This window comes from Aedes albopictus, chromosome 1 (genome assembly GCF_035046485.1).
Source record: "Aedes albopictus strain Foshan chromosome 1, AalbF5, whole genome shotgun sequence".
Classification (NCBI taxonomy): domain Eukaryota; kingdom Metazoa; phylum Arthropoda; class Insecta; order Diptera; family Culicidae; genus Aedes; species Aedes albopictus.
In genome coordinates this window covers 126,629,375-126,652,767 of record NC_085136.1, presented here as the reverse complement: position 1 = coordinate 126,652,767, position 23,393 = coordinate 126,629,375, and the positions used below count along the sequence as shown (strand labels likewise).

Genomic DNA, 23,393 nt, shown 5'->3' with positions numbered 1-23,393 from the left:
ATGATCGTAGAGACAATCCGGGGCAAGCGTAGTAGTTCCGTCCGCGTGTGGTAGATCCGCCGTCGGGGACTACCGGTGTCGTGAGCGATTAAGGTGTGGAGCTTACTGGCTCTCGGTCGGTATTCGGGAGAACTTCCTACGTCGGGGAACTCTCTGTCGGAGTAGGATAGATCCACTGCCGGGGAGTATCCGAGTAGTGCGCGTGAAGTCATTGTGCTCAATGGCACACGGGCGGTAACGGGAGAACGTCTTTCGTCGGGGACTTCTCTGTCGGAGTAATACAGATCCACCGCCGGGGACTGTCAGAGTAGAGCGATCGGGAAGAAGCACCGGAGCATGGTCGTCAGGGCGCCTGTGAACCGGAAGCCGTCTCCAACCGGAATCGCAGGACTGACCTTGGCATCTGCCCGGGAAGTCGGTTGCGGGAGAAGTTTCAGTGTCGGGAAACTCTTCGTCGGGTAGGATATATCCACCGTCGGGGACTATCTGAGTCGTGCGCGGAAGCCTCGAGTGCTGATTGGCACTCGGGCGGCACCGGGAGGGCATCGTTCTTCGGGGCACATCAGTAGGAGCCGATGAACTCAGCGTGGCTTTAGAATAACAAATTTGTGGTACTAACATAGAGTTTGCCGCTCAATGGCGGTACGCTAAGCAATAACAAGCTAACAGGAGCCGAAAGGCTAAGAACGAATTAGAATAACAAATTTGAAAAATAGCATGTATGTCGCTTAGTGGCGATACTGTAATATTAACAGCATACTAATGAAGCGGTGCGCATAGCATGAAGAAAACTAGGATAACGAATTGGTGATGGTGCACAAGGCACATAACGCCTCCCCTCCGAAGAAATACTGCATGGTGGTACCGGAGGGGAATTTAAGGTGGAGGTGAACTAGGAGAGTGTTTTTAGTGGGTAGGCGCACATTCGAATCCCACACAGCGTCTTTAGAAGATTTTTGGACTCCTAGAATAAAAAAAAAAAAAAAAAAAAAAAAAAAAAAAACACACACACACACACACACACACACACACACACACACACACACACACACACACACACACACACACACACACAGACATCAGGGGCAGCAGGGACGGATGTCCTGGGGCCTGACGCACCCCCCCGCTTGCGAGTCAGCCGCGTAGTTGCCGGCTAAGAATAGGACTACTAACCCCAATTCAAGGTGTCAGGCGACCCGTGCCGAGGAATGAGTGATCGAGGGGGTGAAAAAAATGCTCGATCTTTAACGGAGCCTGTGGGGTACCTGGGCACCCCCCACAGTATGCTGTCCCTTACCGCGTTAATGCAGAGCTCTGGCGTGGTGGACATTATTTCTCGTGCAACTCGTGGGAACAATGAGCAAGAATCAAAAATCAAACAACTTAGGTGGAAGTAGTGGTGCGATCAACCCCTTCGCAAGAAGTGGGTTGATGAGGTCTCCGACAAGGAGAAGCGAGGAGTCAGGTGCTGGAAGCTTACGTAGCTCAAGCGTGGGAGCTCCTGTCCACTCCACGGCAAGCCAGCCGGTGGAGGTCATGGACGGAGCGTGGCTGCTGAGGGCCATAAGCCAAGAAGTAGGTAAAGGACGGCCCGCATTAGAGGTTGCTGAGCACCAGCTTGGCAAAATCATCGACTTTGCGACAACTAAGTCGAATATAAGCAAGGACCTGAAAACGGCCTTGCTTAGACTTAGAGTGTCTGTCGATGAGGCCAAGCAGGAGCACGCGGTGGCGTTGCTGGCTGCTACAGCTGCGGAACCAGCAAAGGAGAATGTGTCGAAGTTTACACAAACAGAGGCCTTCTCCTTCGCAGGTAGTCCGAGGAGTGTGGAAGCGAATGCTCGTGACAAACGTGACAAGCATTCGCAGAAGCGGGCGAGGCAGCCGTCAGGTGAGGAGCTGTCTGGCGGCGCCCGCAAGGCCAGGCGTATAATAACCCCGAAAGCCGGTGGTAACGCTGGAAAGTCGGACCCCAGCCAGGGTTCCCGGAAAGCTGGGAAGGGTGGGCCTGAAAAGGCTGGCCCGTCCCGGAATGATGGGAATAAGGGGTTGCGACCAATGGTGGGCCCTCAGCAGCCACAGAGCAGGGCGGTCCAAGGAGAAGACCCTCCTTGGACAAAGATAGAGCGGAAGAAGAAGAAGAAGGTGAATCCGCAGGTAGAAGTACAGGACGCCAAACCAAGGCGTAGGAAGGCAGGTGCCAGGCGTGAGAAAGGCGACGCTATCGTCATCAAGACGGAACAGTCCAAGTACTCGGACGTCTTGAAGACGATGCGAAGCGACGCCAAGCTTGAGGGTCTTGGAGCCGACGTACGCAGTATTAGACGTACTCGTACGGGCGAGATGATCCTGGAGCTGAAGCGCCAGAAGGAGCACAAGGGCGCCGCCTATAAAAGGCTGGCAGAAGAGGTCCTTGGCGAAGGTGTGCAGGTGAGGGCTCTGACACATGAGGCGACTCTGAAGGTCAAAGACATTGACGAGATCACCGAAGTGGAAGAGCTCGTCACGGCACTGCGGCAACAGTGCGATGTGCAGGTGGCCGCCGCAGCCGTTAAGCTACGGAGAGGGCCAGCAGGGACACAGATAGCTTTGGTTCAGCTACCTGTGGCGGATGTTAAAAAGTCCGTTAAAGTAGGGAGTATCAAGGTGGGCTGGTGTGTATGTCACCTGACATTCCACGAGCCACCTGAGGTTTGCTTCAGGTGTCTGGAACCAGGACACAAGTCGTGGGACTGCAAAGGCCCCGACAGGCGCAAACTGTGTAGGCGATGCGGCGCTGAAGGTCATAAGGCCCAAAGCTGCACGAGTCCGCCCATCTGCATGATCTGTACCGGGAAAACCTCGAAAAACAGACATGCGATGGGTGGTCCAGGGTGCCCGGCCTTTAAGAAAGCCGCAGTGAGCAACAAATCACAGTGCAGGTAACGCAGCTGAACCTGAACCACTGTGATGCGGCTCAGCAACTGCTTTGTCAGGCAGTTTCTGAGTGGGAGACGGATATCGCCATCATATCGGACCCATACCGAGTACCCGCCGGCAACGGCAACTGGGTCGCGGATGGGACCAGAAAAATGGCGGCGATATGGACGACGGGTAAATACCCCGTGCAGGAGTTGGTGTCTACTACCTATGAGGGCTTCGTGGTCGCCAAAGTAAACGGGGTCTTCTTCTGTAGCTGTTATGCGCCTCCGCGGTGGCCGATCGAGCGGTTCACGCAAATGCTGGACCGCTTAACGACCGTGCTAACAGGGCGAAGGCCGGTGGTAATAGCGGGTGACTTTAATGCCTGGGCTGTGGAATGGGGAAGCCGTTTCACGAACCAGCGGGGTCAGATCCTGCTAGAAACACTGGCCATCTTAGATGTCGACTTGGCTAACGTCGGTACCAAGAGTACCTATAGTCGAAATGGAGCGGAGTCAATTATTGACGTGACCTTTTGTAGTCCTGGCCTAACAAGTAGTTCGAACTGGAGAGTAGATGATGGCTACACTCACAGCGACCACCTGGCGGTTCGCTACAGTATCGACTACAACAACAGCAGACAGCGGATAGAAGAAGAGGCGGCTAGGCCAAGGCCAAGCCCTCGTAGGTGGAAGACATCATACTTCGACGAAGAGGTATTTAGGAAAGCGCTCCGCCGTGAGCGAAACTTACTCGGTTTAGACGGCGACGAGCTGGTAGCGGTGCTCTCACGTGCGTGTGATGCGACCATGCCTAGGAGAGTCCACCCTAGAAATGGGAGGCCACCGGCTTACTGGTGGACCGACGCGATTGCGGACCTGCGCCGCGCCTGCCTACGGGCTAGGCGGCGGATGCAGCGAGCACGATCAGAGGAAGAGCGAAACGAACGGCGGGTGGTGTTCGCCGCTGCAAAAGCCGCGCTCAAGACCGAGATAAGAGCAAGCAAGAAGGCCTGCTTTAAGGGTCTCTGTCAGAGTGCCAATACGACCCCGTGGGGTGATGCCTACAGGATCGTTATGGCCAAGACGAGAGGTGTGATGGCTCCTACAGAGCAATCTCCAGAGATGTTGGAGGGGATCATTGGAGGACTTTTTCCGCGTCATGATCCTAGTCCTTGGCCTCCTTTCGTAGGACAGCCGGGGACTGGGGCTGGCGATGAGGAAAGGGTCACCGATGTGGAACTTGCGGGGATAGCTAAGTCCCTTAGCGTAGGTAAGGCCCCAGGTCCGGACGGAGTTCCGAACCTGGCCTTAAAAGTAGCTATTGCAGAAGCTCCCGAGATGTTCAGGTCTGCTATGCAGAAATGCCTGGACGAGGGAGTTTTCCCAGAAGCTTGGAAGAGGCAGAGCCTGGTACTATTGCCAAAGGCGGGGAAACCACCCGGAGACCCGTCGGCATATAGACCAATATGCTTGATTGACACGGCGGGGAAGGTGCTCGAAAAGATCATCCTCAATAGAATGTTGAAGTTCACTGAGGGCGTAAATGGTCTCTCGAGCAACCAGTATGGCTTCCGGAAGGGGAGGTCCACCGTAGACGCTATCTTGTCGGTTACAAAAACCGCCGAGAAAGCACTCGAGCCTAAGAGGAGGGGAATTCGCTTCTGCGGGGTAGTGACTTTGGATGTAAGGAATGCATTTAATAGCGCCAGTTGGGCTGCTATTGCCGATGCGCTCTTGCGTCTGGGGATACCGGAATACTTGAACAAGATTCTCGGAAGCTACTTCCAGAATCGCGTACTAGTATACGACACGGAGGTGGGTCGGAAGTGCTTTCACATAACCTCAGGAGTCCCGTAAGGTTCCATCCTGGGTCCGGTGTTATGGAATGTCATGTACGACGAGGTGTTGAGGTTAGAGTACCCAGTGGGAGTGGTGATTGTCGGATTTGCCGACGATATTACGCTCGAAGTCTACGGTGAAACGATCGAGGAGGTGAAGTTGACTACCGACCACTCGATCAAGGTTGTGGAGGCGTGGATGCGGTCCAGAAAACTGGAGCTGGCTCACCACAAGACAGAGGTGACAGGAGAATGCACTATCCTGTCGAAGCGCTCTGTCAAGCACTTGGGCGTGATGATCGACGATAAGCTTACCTTCGGTAGCCACGTCTATAATGCCTGTAAAAGAGCCTCCACAGCTATTGCGGCACTGTCCCGGATGATGTCCAATAGCTCAGCGGTGTACGCCAGTAAGCGCAAGCTTCTGGCTAGTGTTGCTACGTCCATACTTAGGTATGGCGGCCCGGCGTGGGGTACCGCGCTAAGTACTGAATGCTACCGACGGAAGCTGGAAAGTACTTACAGGCTTATGTGTCTGAGGGTTGCAAGCGCGTACCGTACCGTGTCACACGACGCTCTCTGTGTCATTACTGGTATGGTGCCTATCAGCATTCTTATCAGTGAGGACATGGAGTGCTTCGAAATGCGCGGCACAAGAGGCATACGCAAAACTGTCAGGATGGCCTCTATGGTCAAATGGCAGCGCGCGTGGGACAGTTCCACCAAAGGAAGGTGGACCCATAGGTTGATACCGAGGGTAGATAGTTGGATTAATAGGCGCCATGGGGAAGTTTCATTCCACCTGACACAGGTCCTTACAGGTCATGGTTGCTTCCGACAGTATCTACACCGTTTCGGGCATGCGGATTCTCCCGAATGCCCAGTGTGCAATGGTTTAGAGGAAACGGCGGAACACGTGTTGTTCGTGTGCCCGCGTTTTCGCACAATGCGTGACCGCATGCTTGCCACATGCGGGGAGGACACAACTCCGGACAACTTGGTCCAGAGAATGTGTAGGGATGAGCTTAGCTGGAATGCCGTTTCAACGGCAATCACCCATATCGTCTGGGAGCTACAGAGGAGGTGGCGCGTGGACTCGGAGAATGGCTAGTCCAGATGCAGTACAAGAGGTGGTCCAGGGGTTCGAAGTCGGCTTCGTAGGTCATACCGGTGCCCTGCGGTCGAGATCGACCCTTACAGCGATTAAGTGGCCGCGGAGAGGAAGTCCCGGTAGCGGTGCTGTCGTGGCGTCGGTCTACTGGGTTGGATCTGAGCCCGCGGTTGGAAAGGGGTCCCCGGCAAGGGTCGGGGTAGGTGAGACCCTGCTGTCTGCAACCTACGGGTGCATCTGATAGGGCCTGAAGGGTAGTGATACCCTTCCTTTGCGGGCAGGTCAGATCGGGTTGCACGTGGGCATCAGTTCTTGATGTCCGCTCAGCAGTAGGGCGCGGGCGGGGTTGACCCTGCCCGCCTTCCGAGGACAAAGGGAGTGGCGAGGACCACTCGGGAAACTGGCTAAGCGCCAGCATGCTACCGTGATGGACTCTCCAGTGCGAGTCATCGATGTTCGTTGCTGCTAGGCTACGGCAGCTAACCTTGAGGGTGCGATATGCACTAGCCCCTCTCTGAAGCAATACCTTCTTGGTGGTTCCGGAGAGACGTAGGGTTTGGCGACCATAGGAATGTGTTTTAGTGGGTCGAGGAGAGAGTAGTCCTGGCTTCTACCGGCATTGTAGAAGACGGCCTCATCCCCACACTACCCTAACCTTCCTGTTAGGGTGTCTGATGAGCAGATTTATCCCCCTATGGTTTAGAAGGAAAAAAAAAAAAAAAAAAAAAAAAAAAAAAACACACAGACATCATCTCAACTCGTCGAGCTGAGTCGATTGGTATATGAAACTTGCCCCTCCGGGGGCTCTATCAAAATTTCATTTTTGGAGTGAACATATAGCCTTTCGGTACACCTTGGTGTACGAGAAAGGCAAAAATCATTGTATTTTTCTTAATTTAAAAACATAATTGGGGTTACTAATCGACCATACTAAGGCCGGGGTGGCCGGGTTGCGACCAATGGTGGGCCCTCAGCAGCCACAGAGCAGGGCGATCCAAGGAGAGGACCCTCCTTGGACAAAGGTAGAGCGGAAGAGGAAGAAGAAGGGGAATCCGCAGGCAGAAGTGCAGGTCGCCAAACCAAGGCGTAGGAAGGCAGGTGCCAGGCGCGAAAAAGGTGACGCTATCGTCATCAAGACCGAACAGTCGAAATACTCGGACGTCTTGAAGGCGATGAGGTGCGACGCCAAGCTTGAGGGTCTTGGAGCCGACGTACGCAGTATCAGACGTACTCGTACGGGCGAAATGATCCTGGAGCTTAAGCGCGAGAAGGATCACAAGGGCGCCGCCTACAAGAGGCTGGCAGAAGAGGTCCTTGGTGATGGAGTGGAGGTGAGGGCTCTTACGCATGAGGCGACTCTGAAGGTCAAAGACCTAGACGAGATCACCGAAGCGGAAGAGCTCGTCACGGCACTGCGGCAACAGTGCGATGTTCAGGTGGCCGTCACAGCCGTCAGGCTGCGGAAAGGGCCAGCAGGGACACAGATAGCTCTGGTTCAGCTACCTGTGGCGGACGTTAAAAAGTCCGTTAAAGTAGGGCGGATAAAGGTGGGCTGGTGTGTATGTCACCTGACATTCCACGAGCCACCAGAGGTTTGCTTCAGGTGTCTGGAACCAGGACACAAGTCGTGGGACTGCAAAGGCCCCGACAGGCGCAAACTGTGTAGGCGATGCGGCGCTGAAGGTCATAAGGCCCAAAGCTGCACGAGTCCGCCCATCTGCATGATCTGTACCGGGAAAACCTCGAAAAACAGACATGCGATGGGTGGTCCAGGGTGCCCGGCCTTTAAGAAAGCCGCAGTGAACAACAAATCACAGTGCAGGTAACGCAGCTGAACCTGAACCACTGTGATGCGGCTCAGCAACTGCTTTGTCAGGCAGTTTCTGAGTGGGAGACGGATATCGCCATCATATCGGACCCATACCGAGTACCCGCCGGCAACGGCAACTGGGTCGCGGATGGGACCAGAAAAATGGCGGCGATATGGACGACGGGTAAATACCCCGTTCAGGAGTTGGTGTCTACTACCTATGAGGGCTTCGTGGTCGCCAAAGTAAACGGGGTCTTCTTCTGTAGCTGTTATGCGCCTCCGCGGTGGCCGATCGAGCAGTTCACGCAAATGCTGGACCGCTTAACGACCGTGCTAACAGGGCGAAGGCCGGTGGTAATAGCGGGCGACTTTAATGCCTGGGCCGTGGAATGGGGAAGCCGTTTCACGAACCAGCGGGGTCAGATCCTGCTAGAAACACTGGCCATCTTAGATGTCGACTTGGCTAATGTCGGTACCAAGAGTACCTTTAGTCGAAACGGAGCGGAGTCAATTATTGACGTGACCTTTTGTAGTCCTGGCCTAACAAGTAGTTCGAACTGGAGAGTAGATGATGGCTACACTCACAGCGACCACCTGGCGGTTCGTTACAGTATCGACTACAATAACAGCAGACAGCGGATAGAAGAAGAGGCGGCTAGGCCAAGGCCAAGCCCTCGCAGGTGGAAGACATCATACTTCGACGAAGGGGTATTTAGGGAGGCGCTCCGCCGTGAGCGAAACTTAATCGGTTTAGACGGCGACGAGCTGGTAGCGGTGCTCTCACGTGCGTGTGATGCGACCATGCCTAGGCGAGTCCACCCTAGAAATGGGAGGCCACCGGCTTACTGGTGGACCGACGCGATTGCGGACCTGCGCCGCGCCTGCCTACGGGCTAGGCGGCGGATGCAGCGAGCACGATCAGAGGAAGAGCGAAACGAACGGCGGGTGGTGTTCGCCGCTGCAAAAGCCGCGCTTAAGACCGAGATAAGAGCAAGCAAAAAGGCCTGCTTTGAGGGTCTCTGTCAAAGTGCCAATACGAACCCGTGGGGTGACGCCTACAGGATCGTTATGGCCAAGACGAGAGGTGTGATGGCTCCTACAGAGCAATCTCCAGAGATGTTGGAGGGGATCATTGGAGGACTTTTTCCGCGTCATGATCCTAGTCCTTGGCCTCCTTTCGTAGGACAGCCGGGGACTGGGGCTGGCGATGAGGAGAGGGTCACCGATGTGGAACTTGCGGGGATAGCTAAGTCCCTTAGCGTAGGTAAGGCCCCAGGTCCGGACGGAGTTCCGAACCTGGCCTTAAAAGTAGCTATTGCAGAGGCTCCCGAGATGTTCAGGTCTGCTATGCAGAAATGCCTGGACGAGGGAGTTTTCCCAGAAGCTTGGAAGAGGCAGAGCCTGGTACTATTGCCAAAGGCGGGGAAACCACCCGGAGACCCGTCGGCATATAGACCAATATGCTTGATTGACACGGCGGGGAAGGTGCTCGAAAAGATCATCCTCAATAGAATGTTGCGGTTCACCGAGGGCGAAAATGGTCTTTCGAGTAACCAGTACGGCTTCCGGAAGGGGAGGTCCACCGTAGACGCTATCTTGTCGGTTACAAAAACCGCCGAGAAAGCACTTGAGCCAAAGAGGAGGGGAATTCGCTTTTGCGCGGTAGTGACTCTGGATGTAAGGAATGCGTTTAATAGCGCTAGCTGGTCTGCTATTGCCGATGCGCTCTTGCGTCTGGGGATACCGGAGTACCTGTACAAGATTCTCGGAAGTTACTTTCAGAATCGTGTACTAGTCTACGACACGGAGGTGGGTCGGAAGTGCTTTCACATAACCTCAGGAGTCCCGCAAGGTTCCATCCTGGGTCCGGTGTTATGGAATGTCATGTACGACGAGGTGTTGAGGTTAGAGTATCCAGTGGGAGTGGTGATTGTCGGATTTGCCGACGACATTACGCTCGAAGTCTACGGTGAAACGATCGAGGAGGTAAAGTTGACTACCAACCACTCGATCAAGGTTGTGGAGGCGTGGATGCGGTCCAGGAAACTGGAGCTGGCTCACCACAAGACAGAGGTGACGGTTGTTAACAACCTGAAGTCGGAGCAGCAGACGGAGATCAGTGTAGGAGACTGTACTATCCTGTCAAAGCGCTCCGTCAAACACTTGGGCGTGATGATCGACGATAAGCTTACCTTCGGTAGCCACGTCGATTATGCCTGTAAAAGAGCCTCCACAGCTATTGCGGCACTGTCCCGGATGATGTCCAATAGCTCTGCGGTGTACGCCAGTAAGCGCAAGCTTCTGGCTAGTGTTGCTACATCCATACTTAGGTATGGCGGCCCGGCGTGGGGCACCGCGCTAAGTACTAAATGCTACCGACGGAAGCTGGAAAGTACTTACAGGCTTATGTGCCTGAGGGTTGCGAGCGCGTACCGTACCGTGTCACACGACGCTCTCTGCGTCATTACTGGTATGGTGCCTTTCAGCATTCTTATCAGTGAGGACATGGAGTGCTTCGAAATGCGCGGCACAAGAGGCATACGCAGGACTGTCAGGATGGCCTCTATGGTCAAATGGCAGCGCGCGTGGGACAGTTCCACCAAAGGAAGGTGGACCTATAGGTTGATACCGAGGGTAGATAGTTGGATTAATAGGCGCCATGGGGAAGTTTCATTCCACCTGACACAGGTCCTTACAGGTCATGGTTGCTTCCGACAGTATCTACACCGTTTCGGGCATGCGGATTCTCCCGAATGCCCAGTGTGCAATGGTTTAGAGGAAACGGCGGAACACGTTTTGTTCGTGTGCCCGCGTTTTCGCACAATGCGTGACCGCATGCTTGCCACATGCGGGGAGGACACAACTCCGGACAACTTGGTCCAGAGGATGTGTAGGGATGAGTTTGGCTGGAACGCCGTTTCAACGGCTATTACCCACATCGTCTGGGAGCTACAGAGGAGGTGGCGCGTGGACTCGGAGAATGGCTAGTCCAGATGCAGTACAAGAGGTGGTCCAGGGGTTCGGAGTCGGCTTCGTAGGTCATACCGGTGCCCTGCGGTCGAGATCGACCCTTACAGCGATTAAGTGGCCGCGGAGAGGAAGTCCCGGTAGCGGTGCTGTCGTGGCGTCGGTCTACTGGGTTGGATCCAAGCCCGCGGTTGGAAAGGGGTCCCCGGCAAGGGTCGGGGCAGGTGGAGACCCTGCCGTCAGCAACCTACGGATGCATCTGATAGGGCCTGAAGGGTAGTGATACCCTTCCTTTGCGGGCAGGTCAGATCGGGTTGCATGTGGGCATCAGTTCTTGATGTCCGCTCAGCAGTAGGGCGCGGGCGGGGTTGACTCTGCCCGCCTTCCGAGGACAAAGGGAGTGGCGAGGACCACTCGGGAAACTGGCTAAGCGCCAGCATGCTACCGTGATGGACTCTCCAAAGCGAGTCATCGATGTTCGTTGCTGCAGGCTACGCAGCTAACCTTGTGGGTGCGATGTGCACTAGCCCCTCTCTGAAGCAATACCTTCTTGGTGGTTCCGGAGAGACGTAGGGTTTGGCGACCATAGGAATGGTTTAGTGGGTACGAGGAGAGAGTAGTCCTGGATTTTACTTTTGTTGTAGAAGACGGCCTGTCAGACCTACACTACCCTAACCTTCTGTTAGGGTGTCTGTTGAGCAGATTATCCCCCTATGGTTTAGAAGGAAAAAAAAAAAAAAAAAAAAGGCCGGGGTGGCCTCTGCTGTACATAGTAGCTGTCTCCATTTCACTCGGTCCACGGCTGTTTGTCTCCAGTTCCGCACTCTGCGTAGGGTCCGTAGATCGTCCTCCATTTGGTCGACCCATCTACCCAAGTAACACAAGTTGTTATATTAGTGTACAAAATACAAGTTCCATACAAATACCTTTGTAATGTTGCTTCTTCGCAAAACCTTAATTTGTACACTTATATCACCGAAAAAGCGCAAAAAATGGCGGCTTATAAAACATCTTCGATGTTATAAAATATGTTTTCCAATACATTAGTAGAACATGTTGGATGTTTTTTCTAACATTACAAATACTAATAAATACTAATCCGCTGAAGCCAAGCTAACAAAAGCTTTTACAAATTTCTAATAATTTTTTTTTTCAAACAAGTGATGACTTATAATTATTTTCAAGGATTGAATGAGCATAAAAATTAAATGTTTCCATGATTATTGTTGTTCTGTAGTATGGCTAAATCTCTTGTGCCATCCTAAATTCACGGTGAAATGAGCACAATTACTCTTCATAAATTCATGCGCTCCTCCTCCAATTGAAAATGGGTATGGAAGTTGGCACATTTTTCCATATTTTTTGTTGAATTTCATACCAAGTTTTCCAAAATTCAACATGGAAGGTGCATATTACAGTGCCGCCCAAAAAATAGGAACTTTTTTTTTATTGAATGTTATTCTAATTGAAATACGGCTGGCGTGGAAGAAATTTTACTAAATAGAAAAATGAGCCCAATTTTTATTCAACATTCTGTATTTTCATGTATCCAAACAAACGCACTTTGAGCACAGCATAAAGAAAATCTTTTAGGGAACTGTACGGCATAATCAAATGAGTGTATCCAACATATACAGGGTTGATGCTGAAATGATCCAAAATATGTTGTTTTCACTATAAATTACTGTAAATTCAGTTTTTTTTTCGATCCAACGCATAAAATTTTGAAATGTATATACAATTTTGCCAAACACTGTAATATCATGAACCGTAAGGAAGAACTAAACTAAATGTTCAAATATATGTGTTGAGGCAATGGCTCGGGAGTGGCAGGATGTGGTTTCAGGAGGACCCTACTTCAATGGGACGACTCACCATCCGACGGCCAACCAGTCATCGAAGCACCAAAACTGCATGCGGGAACTCGGAGGTGCCGGTCACGGTCACGGCGATAGGTGCCAGGACTTTTCCGGGACGGAATTTGGCTATCAGGAACCACACATAATTCTTAACTGCACTACACTTTATTGAGCATAAAAGTACACAGCACTCTATTTGGGGTTTGACTGTAGGGTTCATTTAAACTTCTCCCTTTGAGCTTCTGATACAGACTGAATGTATTTCTGAGTTGCAAGTGGGCATTTAAATCCTATTGGAATGGACAGCTGACTCGGGCTCTATGTGTTTGTGACAACTCCTATACAATTTGACAGTAGTCGGTCTAGCGAGTGATAATACCCGGTCCTGAACATCGCCCCCACTTTGAAATACTAAATTTCAATTATTCAATACAATATTGCATATGAATTCAACTTGCTATCAATAAAAATATAACTAAAGAGAAAGAAAAGGTAAACAAAGTGTAGATGTGCCTTAACTAAATAGAACGAATTGTCATTCAATTTCTCTTTCATGTTGACGTTTCTCCTCGGTCGGTTGATGTCGGTGACGCTGTCATCGTAGTCGGCTCTGGCATCATTTCATTCTTCGCTGACTCCAGGAACGCAATCATCATCGTCGTAGGAAGGAAGCAGACAAATTTTTGTGATCGGCCGCTTGATAATACCACGGGAAGTTTTCAAGGTCACCACCCGCGTAAGCTGATCGTTGCCGGGATGAATATTGACGATGCGAGCAAGTGGTCACTTCACCGGATGCTGCTGCTCATCGACGAGGATTACGAGTCGGCCGGGAAGAAAAGCGTCGTTCGGCTTGTTGATTTTGTTGCACAGCTGCAGTTCTTGCAAATACTCGCTTCGCCAATGGTGCCAGAATTGCTGATACGCTCGTTGTGTTGCTTGGAGACGGTCGAGCATGCTGAGGGAAACTTTCGTGAGATCCGGCTCGGGGACTGCGTGCATCGTTGATCCAATTAGAAAGTGTGCAGGAGTTAGACACGCCAGGTCGTTCGGATCCTCGGAAAGGGGCACCAGTGGTCGGCTGTTCATTGCTGCTTCGATTTGAGTCAGCAGCGTCGTCATCTCCTCGAATGTCAGACGAGAGTTCCCCAGCTGGCGATACAGATGTGTTTTGGCAACCTTAACGGCTGCCTCCCATAATCCACCGAAGTGAGGCGCCTTTGGTGGACACAGGTGCCAATTGATGGATTGGTTGGCGCAAAAGGTGTGGATGTTGTCGGTGTTTTCCTGCAGCAGACTATGGATTTCCTCCAGCTCATTTTTTGCGCCTTCAAAATTTTTCCCGTTGTCGGAATAGACATCGGATGGTCGACCTCTGCGGGACACGAATCTCCGGAACGCTGCCAGGAACGCGGGTGTCGATAGGTCCCCAACCAGTTCGATGTGGACAGCCTTCGTGCTGAAGCACACAAAGATGCAGATGTAGGCCTTCGTTGGTTGTGCTCTCTTGTGGATTGCCCGAAGATAAACTGGTCCAGCGAAGTCGACGCCGGTGATGCTGAACGGACGGCTCGGTCGAATGCGGTGGACTGGAAGCTGGCCAAGCTGCTGTGTTGCTGGGACGGGACTCGCTCGGTTGCAGCGGAAGCAGGCATGTATTACGCCCTGGATTAGCCTTCGTCCTCGAATAGGCCAGAATTTTTCGCGGCTAGTGTGAGGCGGCCGCCACCATGGATTACTTGAAGATGGTATTGTTTGGCGAGAAGGCGTGTGTAGGGGTGAGGATTTGGTAGGAGGACAGGGTGCTTGGTAATGTAGGGTTGCTCTAACAAATTTAATCTTCCTCTCACTCTAATTATGCCTTCAGGGTCTAGTATGGGGCTTAGACGGCGGATTGGCGACTTTTTCGAAACTGCATTGCCACTGCGTAGGTGCTTCAACTCCTCTTTGAAACCGTCGGCCTGAGTCAACTTGATGAGCATCGACTGGCTAGCGGCAAATTCCTCTTGCGAAAGTGCGTTGTTGGAAAGCGGATCACAGGAGGGAAGTGTACGGCGTTTTTCACGACAGTAGCGGACAAATCGTAGGCAGTATGCGGTAATGCGGACCATTGCGGAATGTGAGGAGAATGAAGCGAAGTATGGGTTGACGAGCGCTTCGCTTCTGGTTACTGCCACGACGACCTTTCTACGTTCCTTTCCATCATCTGGGTATTCTGGCACTCGCTCACATGGCCATTGCTTTTCTGGTAGCGAAAGCCATTTTGGTCCGTGCTTCCATTCTTTGCATTGGATGAAATCGTCGATTTCCATGCCTCGAGATACGTGGTCGGCGGGGTTCTGCTTTCCAGCTACATGGTTCCAGTGTGCACCGTGGGTAGCTGATTGGATGGCGGAGACGCGGTTAGCCACAAACGTCTTCCAATTGTTAGGAGGAGCGCGAATCCATTGGAGCGTAACGGTGGAGTCACTCCAAAAATAGGAAGCGGAAACGTCGATCTGGAGTGCCTCGCTGATTTTTGTATGCAGTTTCGTTGCAAGGTCGGCGGCACATAGTTCGAGCCGCGGAAGGCTAATACGCTTCAGTGGAGCGACACGTGATTTTGACGCTAGGAGGTGGACGGCTACGTTGCCCTGGGAATCCACTGATCGGGCGTACGTGCATGCACCGTATGCCGCTTCAGACGCATCAGAGAAGGTGTGGAGCTGGATTGTAGCGTTCGGGAGGAGAGTGTAGCGTGGTACGTGGAAATCAGAGAGCTTCGGTAATTGCTTGGTGTAGCTGTTCCATTTGTCGGCAATCGATTCCGAAACGGCGTCGTCCCAGCCACAAGGTTGCAACCATAGGAGCTGCATCAACATTTTTGCACGGATGACAACGGGTGATACTATACCCAGGGGATCGAACAGCTGGGATATGCCGGACAGAATGGTTCTCTTCGTGATCGGTCCATGGCTAGGTCGTAATGCGGTTTCAACTCGGAAGATGTCCGCCTCGGGTTCCCAACTAATCCCCAAAGCCTTGATCGTTTCATCCTTGCCGAATTGTATTGCGGATTGAGTCCCGATTTGGTCAGGCTCCAGTCCCTGTAGAACTTCAAGCTTGTTGGAGGTCCACTTCCTCAGACAGAATCCGCCCTTCGCCATCAGGTCTCCTAATTCGGTCCTCAGCTGGATGGCTTCAGGAATCGACTGTGCACCACCAATAAAGTCATCAACGTAAAATCCTTTTTTGACTGCTGGTCCTCCCAGGGGGTACGCATCTCCTTCATCGTCGGCCAGTTGAACTAATGTACGTGTTGCTAGGAAGGAAGAGGGTGCCATGCCGTACGTTACAGTCAGAAGGCGGTAGGTTTGGACTGGGTCAGCATCATGGAAGCGAAACAGGATTTGTTGGAACGGTGTGTCGTCTGGATGGTGCAAAACTTGGCGGTACATTTTCGCTACATCACTCACAACGGCTACTGGGAAGGTTCGGAAGCGAAGGCAAATGGCGTGAATATCGTCCTGCACTACCGGCCCTACGAGTAATGCTTCGTTCAGCGAGTGACCGGAGGACGTCTTGGCGGAGGCATCAAAGACGACGCGGACCTTTGTTGTCGTGCTGGCCTCCTTTAGCACTGGGTGATGCGGAAGGAAACATTGGATTGATCCTTCAACCTCCTCATCGGAAACCAATCGCATATGGCCCAGCTCCAAATACTCTCGCATGAACTTATGGTATTCCTCTTTCAACTGGGAATCTCGGTCCAGTCGGCGCTCGAGGAGCTCGAAACGACGCAGTGCTGTAGCTCTCGATTCTCCAATAAGCTCATCAAAATTTTGTTTCCGTGGTAGTCGTACTATGTATCGTCCTTCAGGGTTCCGACTGACTGTTGACGCATAGAGGTCTTCGCATCTCTTCTCGTCCATCGAATAAGCAGATCTGGTCGAAAGTTCCTCTACCTCCCAGAAACGTTCCAAGCTTTCTTCTAGCGATACCAAGGACATGGTGGTGATGGAGCAAGCGGATGCTTCTTGGCTGTTCTTGGGGGTATTGACGGCACCAGAGACTATCCAACCGAAGGCGCTGTCTACCAGTAGTGGTAGGGAATCGGACACGTGAATTCTGGCGGCAGACTTGAAGCATGAGAAGAAATGTTCGTTCCCGATGATCATGTCGATACCGGCGCTCAGGTTGAAGTTTGGATCAGCATAGAACAAGTCCTGGGGCAGGTTCCAATCTTCGATGAGCACGTCGTGGGCAGGAAGTTTAGGGATAACGCTTTTAAGGACCAGGAAATCAACGTCGAGAGCGAAATCTTCCTTTCGTGAGCGAATCTGCGTTCGGACAGCATTGCGAGCGTGCTGAGGTTTTTCTCCAACTCCATGAATCAAAACGTTCACTTTGCTGCGTTGCAATCGTAGGATCTGCGCCATGTTCTCGGAGATTATGTTCGGCTGGGATGCACAATCCAATAGAGCACGTGCCAAATGCTCTTGACCATAGCAGTCGACGACCTTGAGAACCACTGTCAACATGAAGACGTTTCTACCACAACCTTGCATTGGGATACTGCAAACGCTCTCTTCTGGCTTGGACAACGTGGACGCTGACAGCAGTTCAGCTGGACTCGAAGTGGCTACGTTGGTTTGCACGGAAGACTTGGAAGCACCTGACGACGATGGTTCAACATTGGGACGATTGGAACTCTCAGAGTAGGCAGCGTGGATCAGGGAGTGATGACGCTTTTGACAAACCTTGCAACTGTACTTAGAGGCACAATTCCGAGCGAGATGGTCGTTGCGGAAGCAGTTGAGACAAAGTCGTTTGGAATTGAGGAGACTCATCTTTTCGGCAATCGGAAACTTCTCGAACTTGTAGCACTTTATCAGAGGATGGCGTTGATCACAGGCGTAGCATTTCATCGACGAACCTTCAACGGCTGCGTGGGAAGAAACCTTGATCGGAAATGGCTTTCTGGGAAACGAAGTTTGTGGCTGTGGAGTGGCGGACTGATGGTGCTGATTAACCGAGATCGATTCGAGGACTCGCATACGACGATGGAGGAATTCAACGAGGTGTTTGTACGTAACAGCATTCAGAGTGGACGCATAATCCTCCCAGGCCTTCAGGGTATCATCATGCAATCGCGTACAAAGGATGTGCTCCAGCATGGTACTCCAGCTATCCACAGGTTCTCCCAGCTGACCTAAAACTTTCACATGCCGCTCGAAGTCATCAACTATGGCATGCAAGGCGGATGCAGACTCTCTCTTCATCTTCGGACAGTCCAACAGTGCTTGGAGGTGGCGTTTTCGTAGGAGGTACTCATTTGCGTAACGGCTGACGAGAGCGTCCCAAGCCAATGGATAATTTGCTGCGCTAATCCCAATTGACTCAATTAGTTGAGCTGCTTCACCTTTGATAGCAGCCCTTAGATAATGGAATTTTTGGATGTCCGCCACATCCGTGTTTGTGTGTATTAGTGCCAGAAACGTGTCGTGAAAGGCTAGCCAGTCTTTGTAGTCCCCCGAGAATTCAGGCAACGAGATAGTAGGCAGTTTCAGACCCTTTAGAGTGGAAGGAGCCCCGGTGGTAGTGGGTGGAGGAAGATTTCCGTTCACATTAATAGGAGCAGGAAGTTTAGAGCGTAGGAAAGCTTTTATTTTAAAGAGCAACGGTTCAAAGTTAGAGCGATAGGACAGATTCCTCACCATGCCTTCGTTACCTTCCTCCATTTCCTCTAACTCGGCCTGCACGTCCTCCAACCCCTGCCAAATCACGTCCAAATTCTCCAACCGCAATTCGACCTCGAGCTTGTCCCGTTCCTCCTGGTACTGCGCCATAAACTGCTCAGCACGTCCTAGCGAGGCGAGCAGGGTAGTGCGACGGGAGGCCAAAATCTGCTTTCGGCGTTCGTCGGCCATGCTGCGGATGGTTTGACGTGGGACGAAGAACCTGACGAACAAAAAGACCAGGAAGCACTGGCGCACAGGAAATAAAACACTTGGAAAGGTGCTCACCTGACCAAGGCAGTCAATATGCCTTGTACAATTTCAATCCGCAGGAACACAGCATGCAACGTAGAAATAGGCCGTCGGTTGGCACTACGGACCACGGCGTGGTCGTCGGGCTGTCCACCAGAGCGTAAGGTCGACACTTCGGGAAACTCACAGGAAGGATTCGGCATGCACAGTCAGTCACAAGCTTCACTGCTGTACACGCTGGCGTTGGATTCGAGGCAAGCACACTAGATGGCCACACACGGTATGGGTTCGTAGGATTAGGAGACACAGGCACGGAATTCTTCGTAGCTCGGTGCGATGGCGTAGCTAGGCGATGGCAAACGTTCACTTTCACCGTTGATGAAGATCAGCACCGAATTAGCATGCACATGCGAAGCAAAAAGATATTTATCAAAAAAGCAGGAACGGATCCAGGAACTCGAGGCACCAGGCCGGCTGGTATCACGATGGTGGATGGCGTCACTAGGGATCACAATAGGTCCTCTTTGTCCCTATTCAGGCTTGGCAATGATGGCGGTATATTCAATAGCCGGATGGCTACTATGGCGTCGAGAAGGTTCCACAATACGGACGGAACAATCGCTTTTGTTCAGTACGTGGCGTCGAAGATGGCGAATCAAGCGGGCAGCGTGGTCCCGCGGACGGAATGCGAAAACGGTCGGGGACGTCTTCACGGACGGAATTGCCACAATCCTGGTCACGGCACCAGTTTTATGTTGAGGCAATGGCTCGGGAGTGGCAGGATGTGGTTTCAGGAGGACCCTACTTCAATGGGACGACTCACCATCCGACGGCCAACCAGTCATCGAAGCACCAAAACTGCATGCGGGAACTCGGAGGTGCCGGTCACGGTCACGGCGATAGGTGCCAGGACTTTTCCGGGACGGAATTTGGCTATCAGGAACCACACACAATTCTTAACTGCACTACACTTTATTGAGCATAAAAGTACACTGCACTCTATTTGGGGTTTACAATTTGACAGTAGTCGGTCTAGCGAGTGATAAAATACCCGGTCCTCAATAACATGTTTGTGGAACATAATGACATACACGTAAAAATACCTTGATAAAAACATCACACCAACCTGATGCAAACAACCGGCAGAACCTAATATGTATCACGATTTACAACTAGATCCTTTATTTTGTTTTTCAATACCTGATTTCAACATCAGTGTAACAATAACAAACTTGTGATAAAATTGCAAAAAGCAACAGATAAAAATTTCATTCGCATTACTTTTCAAGTTCAAAACCTAATTTCTCTTGGTAGTGTGGTTCAAAGTGAAAATAAAGGATTGCTTCTGGGCAATATAAGAGTTGGGCTACAGTTAGCATAGGAACTGATTTTTGGGAAACCATTCAGGTGAGTATTGTACCCGAGCCACCAAGAGCAACATAAATGAAATAGTTATTTAGAAGGATGCTGCACACTGACTAGCTTGTGCATATATGTATTTCATACTTAAAAATAACATGTTTAAAACATTTTTCAACATGTTGGTGTTGACTTTGTGCTGTTGGATTTTCCTACAACATCTGTATTTTGAGGAAGACGATTATGTAAATAATTTGTCTTGCCAACGTCAAAAATACATAATAAAAACCTTCGATACTACTGAAGAGCTTTTCAGTTATTTGTTATCGCTATACTGCCGTGAATCGCAAGTCAGTCCCATCTGCATTTTGGGCAAAAATGAGTTAATGGTTGCTTTCGAGCTTTCTTCGGATGATCTTTCAGCTGCGTGCAAAAAAATATATAGTTTGTTCAGTAAAATTGAAAAACAACACCAAGTCATATTGTCCCATAATGAAATGTAATCGCAAGTCAGTCCCATTACGAACTTGTGCGCCCTCCAGTACAAGACCTAATACTATTTTAGCCAGTATTATATTTTTCACTGTTACGTTTTCACGTTTGAAATAATATGTGAAAGTTTCATGATGATCGCAGAAGTTTTCAATTCATGGCGATTTTTTAGAGTTTCGTATAGAAATCGAATTTGAAAACTTCAGAGGCCATTTTCTCAATGCCTACTTTTTACATATGGGACTGACTTGCGATTCACGGCAGTATACATAGTTAAAACATGATCTCAACTGAAGATGTTTGCAGTATCGTTAATAATACTATACTATAACATCTTTTCGATTTTTCATTTCAAAAGATGTTTTCTGTGTTACTTGGGTAGCTCGCTGCACTCCACATCTTCTTGTACCGGTCGGATGACTCTCGAGAACCATTTTAGTCGGGTTGCTATCCGGCATCCTGATGACGTGACCCGCCCAGCGTAGCCTCCCGATTTTCGCTGTATGGACGATGGTTGGTTCTCTCAGCAGCTGATGCAGCTCGTGGTTCATTCGCCTTCTCCGAGTCCCGTCTTTCAAGGGCGCGTTGGCCCTCTGCACGTAGGGTCCATGTTTCGTGCCCATAGAGGACGACCGGTCTAATCAGCGTTTTGTAAATAGTTAACTTCGTGTTACGGCGAACTTTATTCGATCGTAGAGTTCTGCGGAGTCCAAAGTAAGCACGATTTCCTGCCACAATGCGCCTCTGAGTTTCTCTGCTGGTGTCGTTGTCGTCGGTCACCAGTGAGCCCAAGTAAACGAATTCTTCAACCGGTTCGATTACATCACCGTCGATATAAATTCGGGGTGGCAAGCGCGGTAATTCCTCCGTGGAGCCCTTTGCCATCATGTACTTTGTCTTCGACACATTAATGACTAATCCGATTCGCCTGGCTTCACTCTTTAGTCGGACGTACGTTTCTGCCATCGTTTCAAATTTACGAGCAATAATATTAATATCATCAGCGAAACCAAGCAGCTGAACGGACTTTGTGAAAATAGTCCCACTCGTGTTTATCCCCGCTCTTCTTATAACACCCTCCAAAGCAATGTTGAACAGCAAGCACGAAAGACCATCACCTTGCCGTAACCCTCTGCGAGATTCGAAGGGACTCGAGAGTGTCCCTGATACTCGAACTACGCATATAACTCGATCCATCGTCGCCTTGATCAATCGTATCAGTTTATCCGGGAATCTGTATTCGTGCATAATCTGCCATAGCTGGTCTCGATCGCATGCGCCGATATAAAATCGATGAACAAGTGATGTGTGGGCACGTTGCATTCGCGGCATTTCTGCAACAACTGGCGGATGGCGAGCATCTGGTCCGTTGTAGTTCGTTCACCCATAAATCCAGCCTGATATTGCCCCACGAACTCTCTTGTAATCGGTGATAGACAGCGGTACAAATCTCAATCTCTCGAAGGTCAGGGGCCGGAAGTCTTTCGTCCTGTGCACATACTCCTAGATCGGTTACCACGCCACCTTCGGTACTTGCAACGTCGCCATTGAGGTGCTCATCGTAATGCTGCCGCCACCTCTCGACCACCTCACGCTTGCTCGTGAGAATATTCCCGTGATTATCTCGGCACATGTCGGCTTGTGGCACAAAGCCTCTGCTCTCGTAGAACTTTCGTGTGTCCTTAGGGCGGTACAGCTCTTCCATCGCTTCGCGATCTCGTTCTTCCTGCTGGCGCTTCTTCATCCGGAAGACTGAGTTCTGCCTGTTCCGCGCCTGTCTGTGACGTGCCTCATTCGCTCTCGTACGATGTTGCAGTATTCTTGCCCATGATGCATTCTTTTCGTTTTTTAACTGTTCACATTTGCCGTCATACCAGTCGTTTCTGTTATTCGGAGTCAGGCTTCGCGAGTGCTGTAGTCGAGGTACTACCTACGGCGGATCGGATGTCCCTCCAGCCATCTTCAAGTGTAGCTGCGCCAAGCTGCTCTTCCGTTGGTAGGGCCACTGCTAACTGCTGCGCGTAGTCTTGAGCCACTTCTACGTTACGCAGCTGCTCGATGTTGAGCCGCGGCGTCCGAATTCGACGCGTGGTGAAAACTGTCGAAAGATTTGAGCGCATGCATACAGCGACTAAGTAGAGATCCGAATCTATATTTGCACTGCGGTATGGCGGACATTGATTATATCCGAGAAGAATTTACCGTCGATAAGAACGTGGTCGATTTGGTTTTCTGTTTGATGGTCGGGTGATCTCCAGGTGGCTTTGTGGATATCTTTTCGGAGGAAGAAGGTGGTTCGGACTACCATACCACGGGAGGCTGCAAAGTTTACGCATCGCTGGCCGTTATCATTCGATACGGAGTGCAGGCTGTATCGCCCGATTACTGGTCTGTACATTTCCTCCCTTCCTACCTGCGCGTTCATGTCGCGGACAACGATTTTCACGTCACGTGGCGAGCAATCATCGTATGTTTGCTCAAACTGCGCGTAGAACGCTTCTTTCTCGTCATCGAGTCTCCCTTCGTGTGGGCAGTGGACGTTGATGATGCTGTAGTTGAAGAAACGGCCCTCAACTCTTAACATGTACATCCTTGCGTTGATCGGATGCCACCCGATCACACGTTGTAGCATCTTGCCCAACACTATAAATTCTGTTACCAGTTCATTGGTGGTGCCACAGCTTTGGTAGAAGGTATCCGCTCGATTCCCGCTTTTCCACACTTTCTGTCCAAACAACAACAAAGTTCCTGCAACGCCACGATGTCGAAGTTGCGGGGATGTAGTTCGTCGTAGATTTTCCTGTCACATCCTACGAAACCTAGTGACTTGCAATTCCATGTTTCAAGTTTCCAATCGTAGTCCTTATTTAGTTGCGTGGGTCTTTGCCGATTGTATCGAGTCGTATTTTCTCCTATGTTATTCGCAATGGGGATTTTTACGGGTGGCTTAATGGGCCTACGCCAATAGTCCTGTCTCGCCGGAGGGCCATCGTGCCAGTTCTATTTAACGTCCCAACCAACACTAGGACGACCACGCTGATGGGGCTACCACCTTGCATCTAGCTGGGCGTGGTGCAGCGTTTCT

At 51.1% G+C, this 23,393-nt stretch overlaps 1 protein-coding gene across 1 annotated transcript; it reads right to left on the bottom strand.

Moving 5' to 3' along the window:
* Nucleotides 1–13,271: 13,271 nt before the first annotated feature.
* On the bottom strand, nt 13,272–18,660 carry LOC134289399 (uncharacterized). The gene is made up of 3 exons (XM_062855175.1): nt 18,494–18,660; nt 14,339–18,428; nt 13,272–14,153 (listed from the first exon to the last, which is right to left on the bottom strand). Exons 1-3 carry the CDS (start codon nt 18,658–18,660, stop codon nt 13,272–13,274), a joined length of 5,139 nt encoding a protein of 1,712 aa, XP_062711159.1.
* Nucleotides 18,661–23,393: the final 4,733 nt, after the last annotated feature.

Coding starts and splice junctions, on each gene's coding strand:
- LOC134289399 (XM_062855175.1), bottom strand. CDS start 18,660: ATGCCGAATCCTTCCTGTGAGTTTCCCGAAGTGTCGACCTTACGCTCT. Junction 18,429..18,493: donor ATATTGACTGCCTTGGTCAG/GTGAGCACCTTT, acceptor TTTGTTCGTCAG/GTTCTTCGTCCCACGTCAAA. Junction 14,154..14,338: donor ACCCTGAAGGCATAATTAGA/GTGAGAGGAAGA, acceptor AGGCTAATCCAG/GGCGTAATACATGCCTGCTT.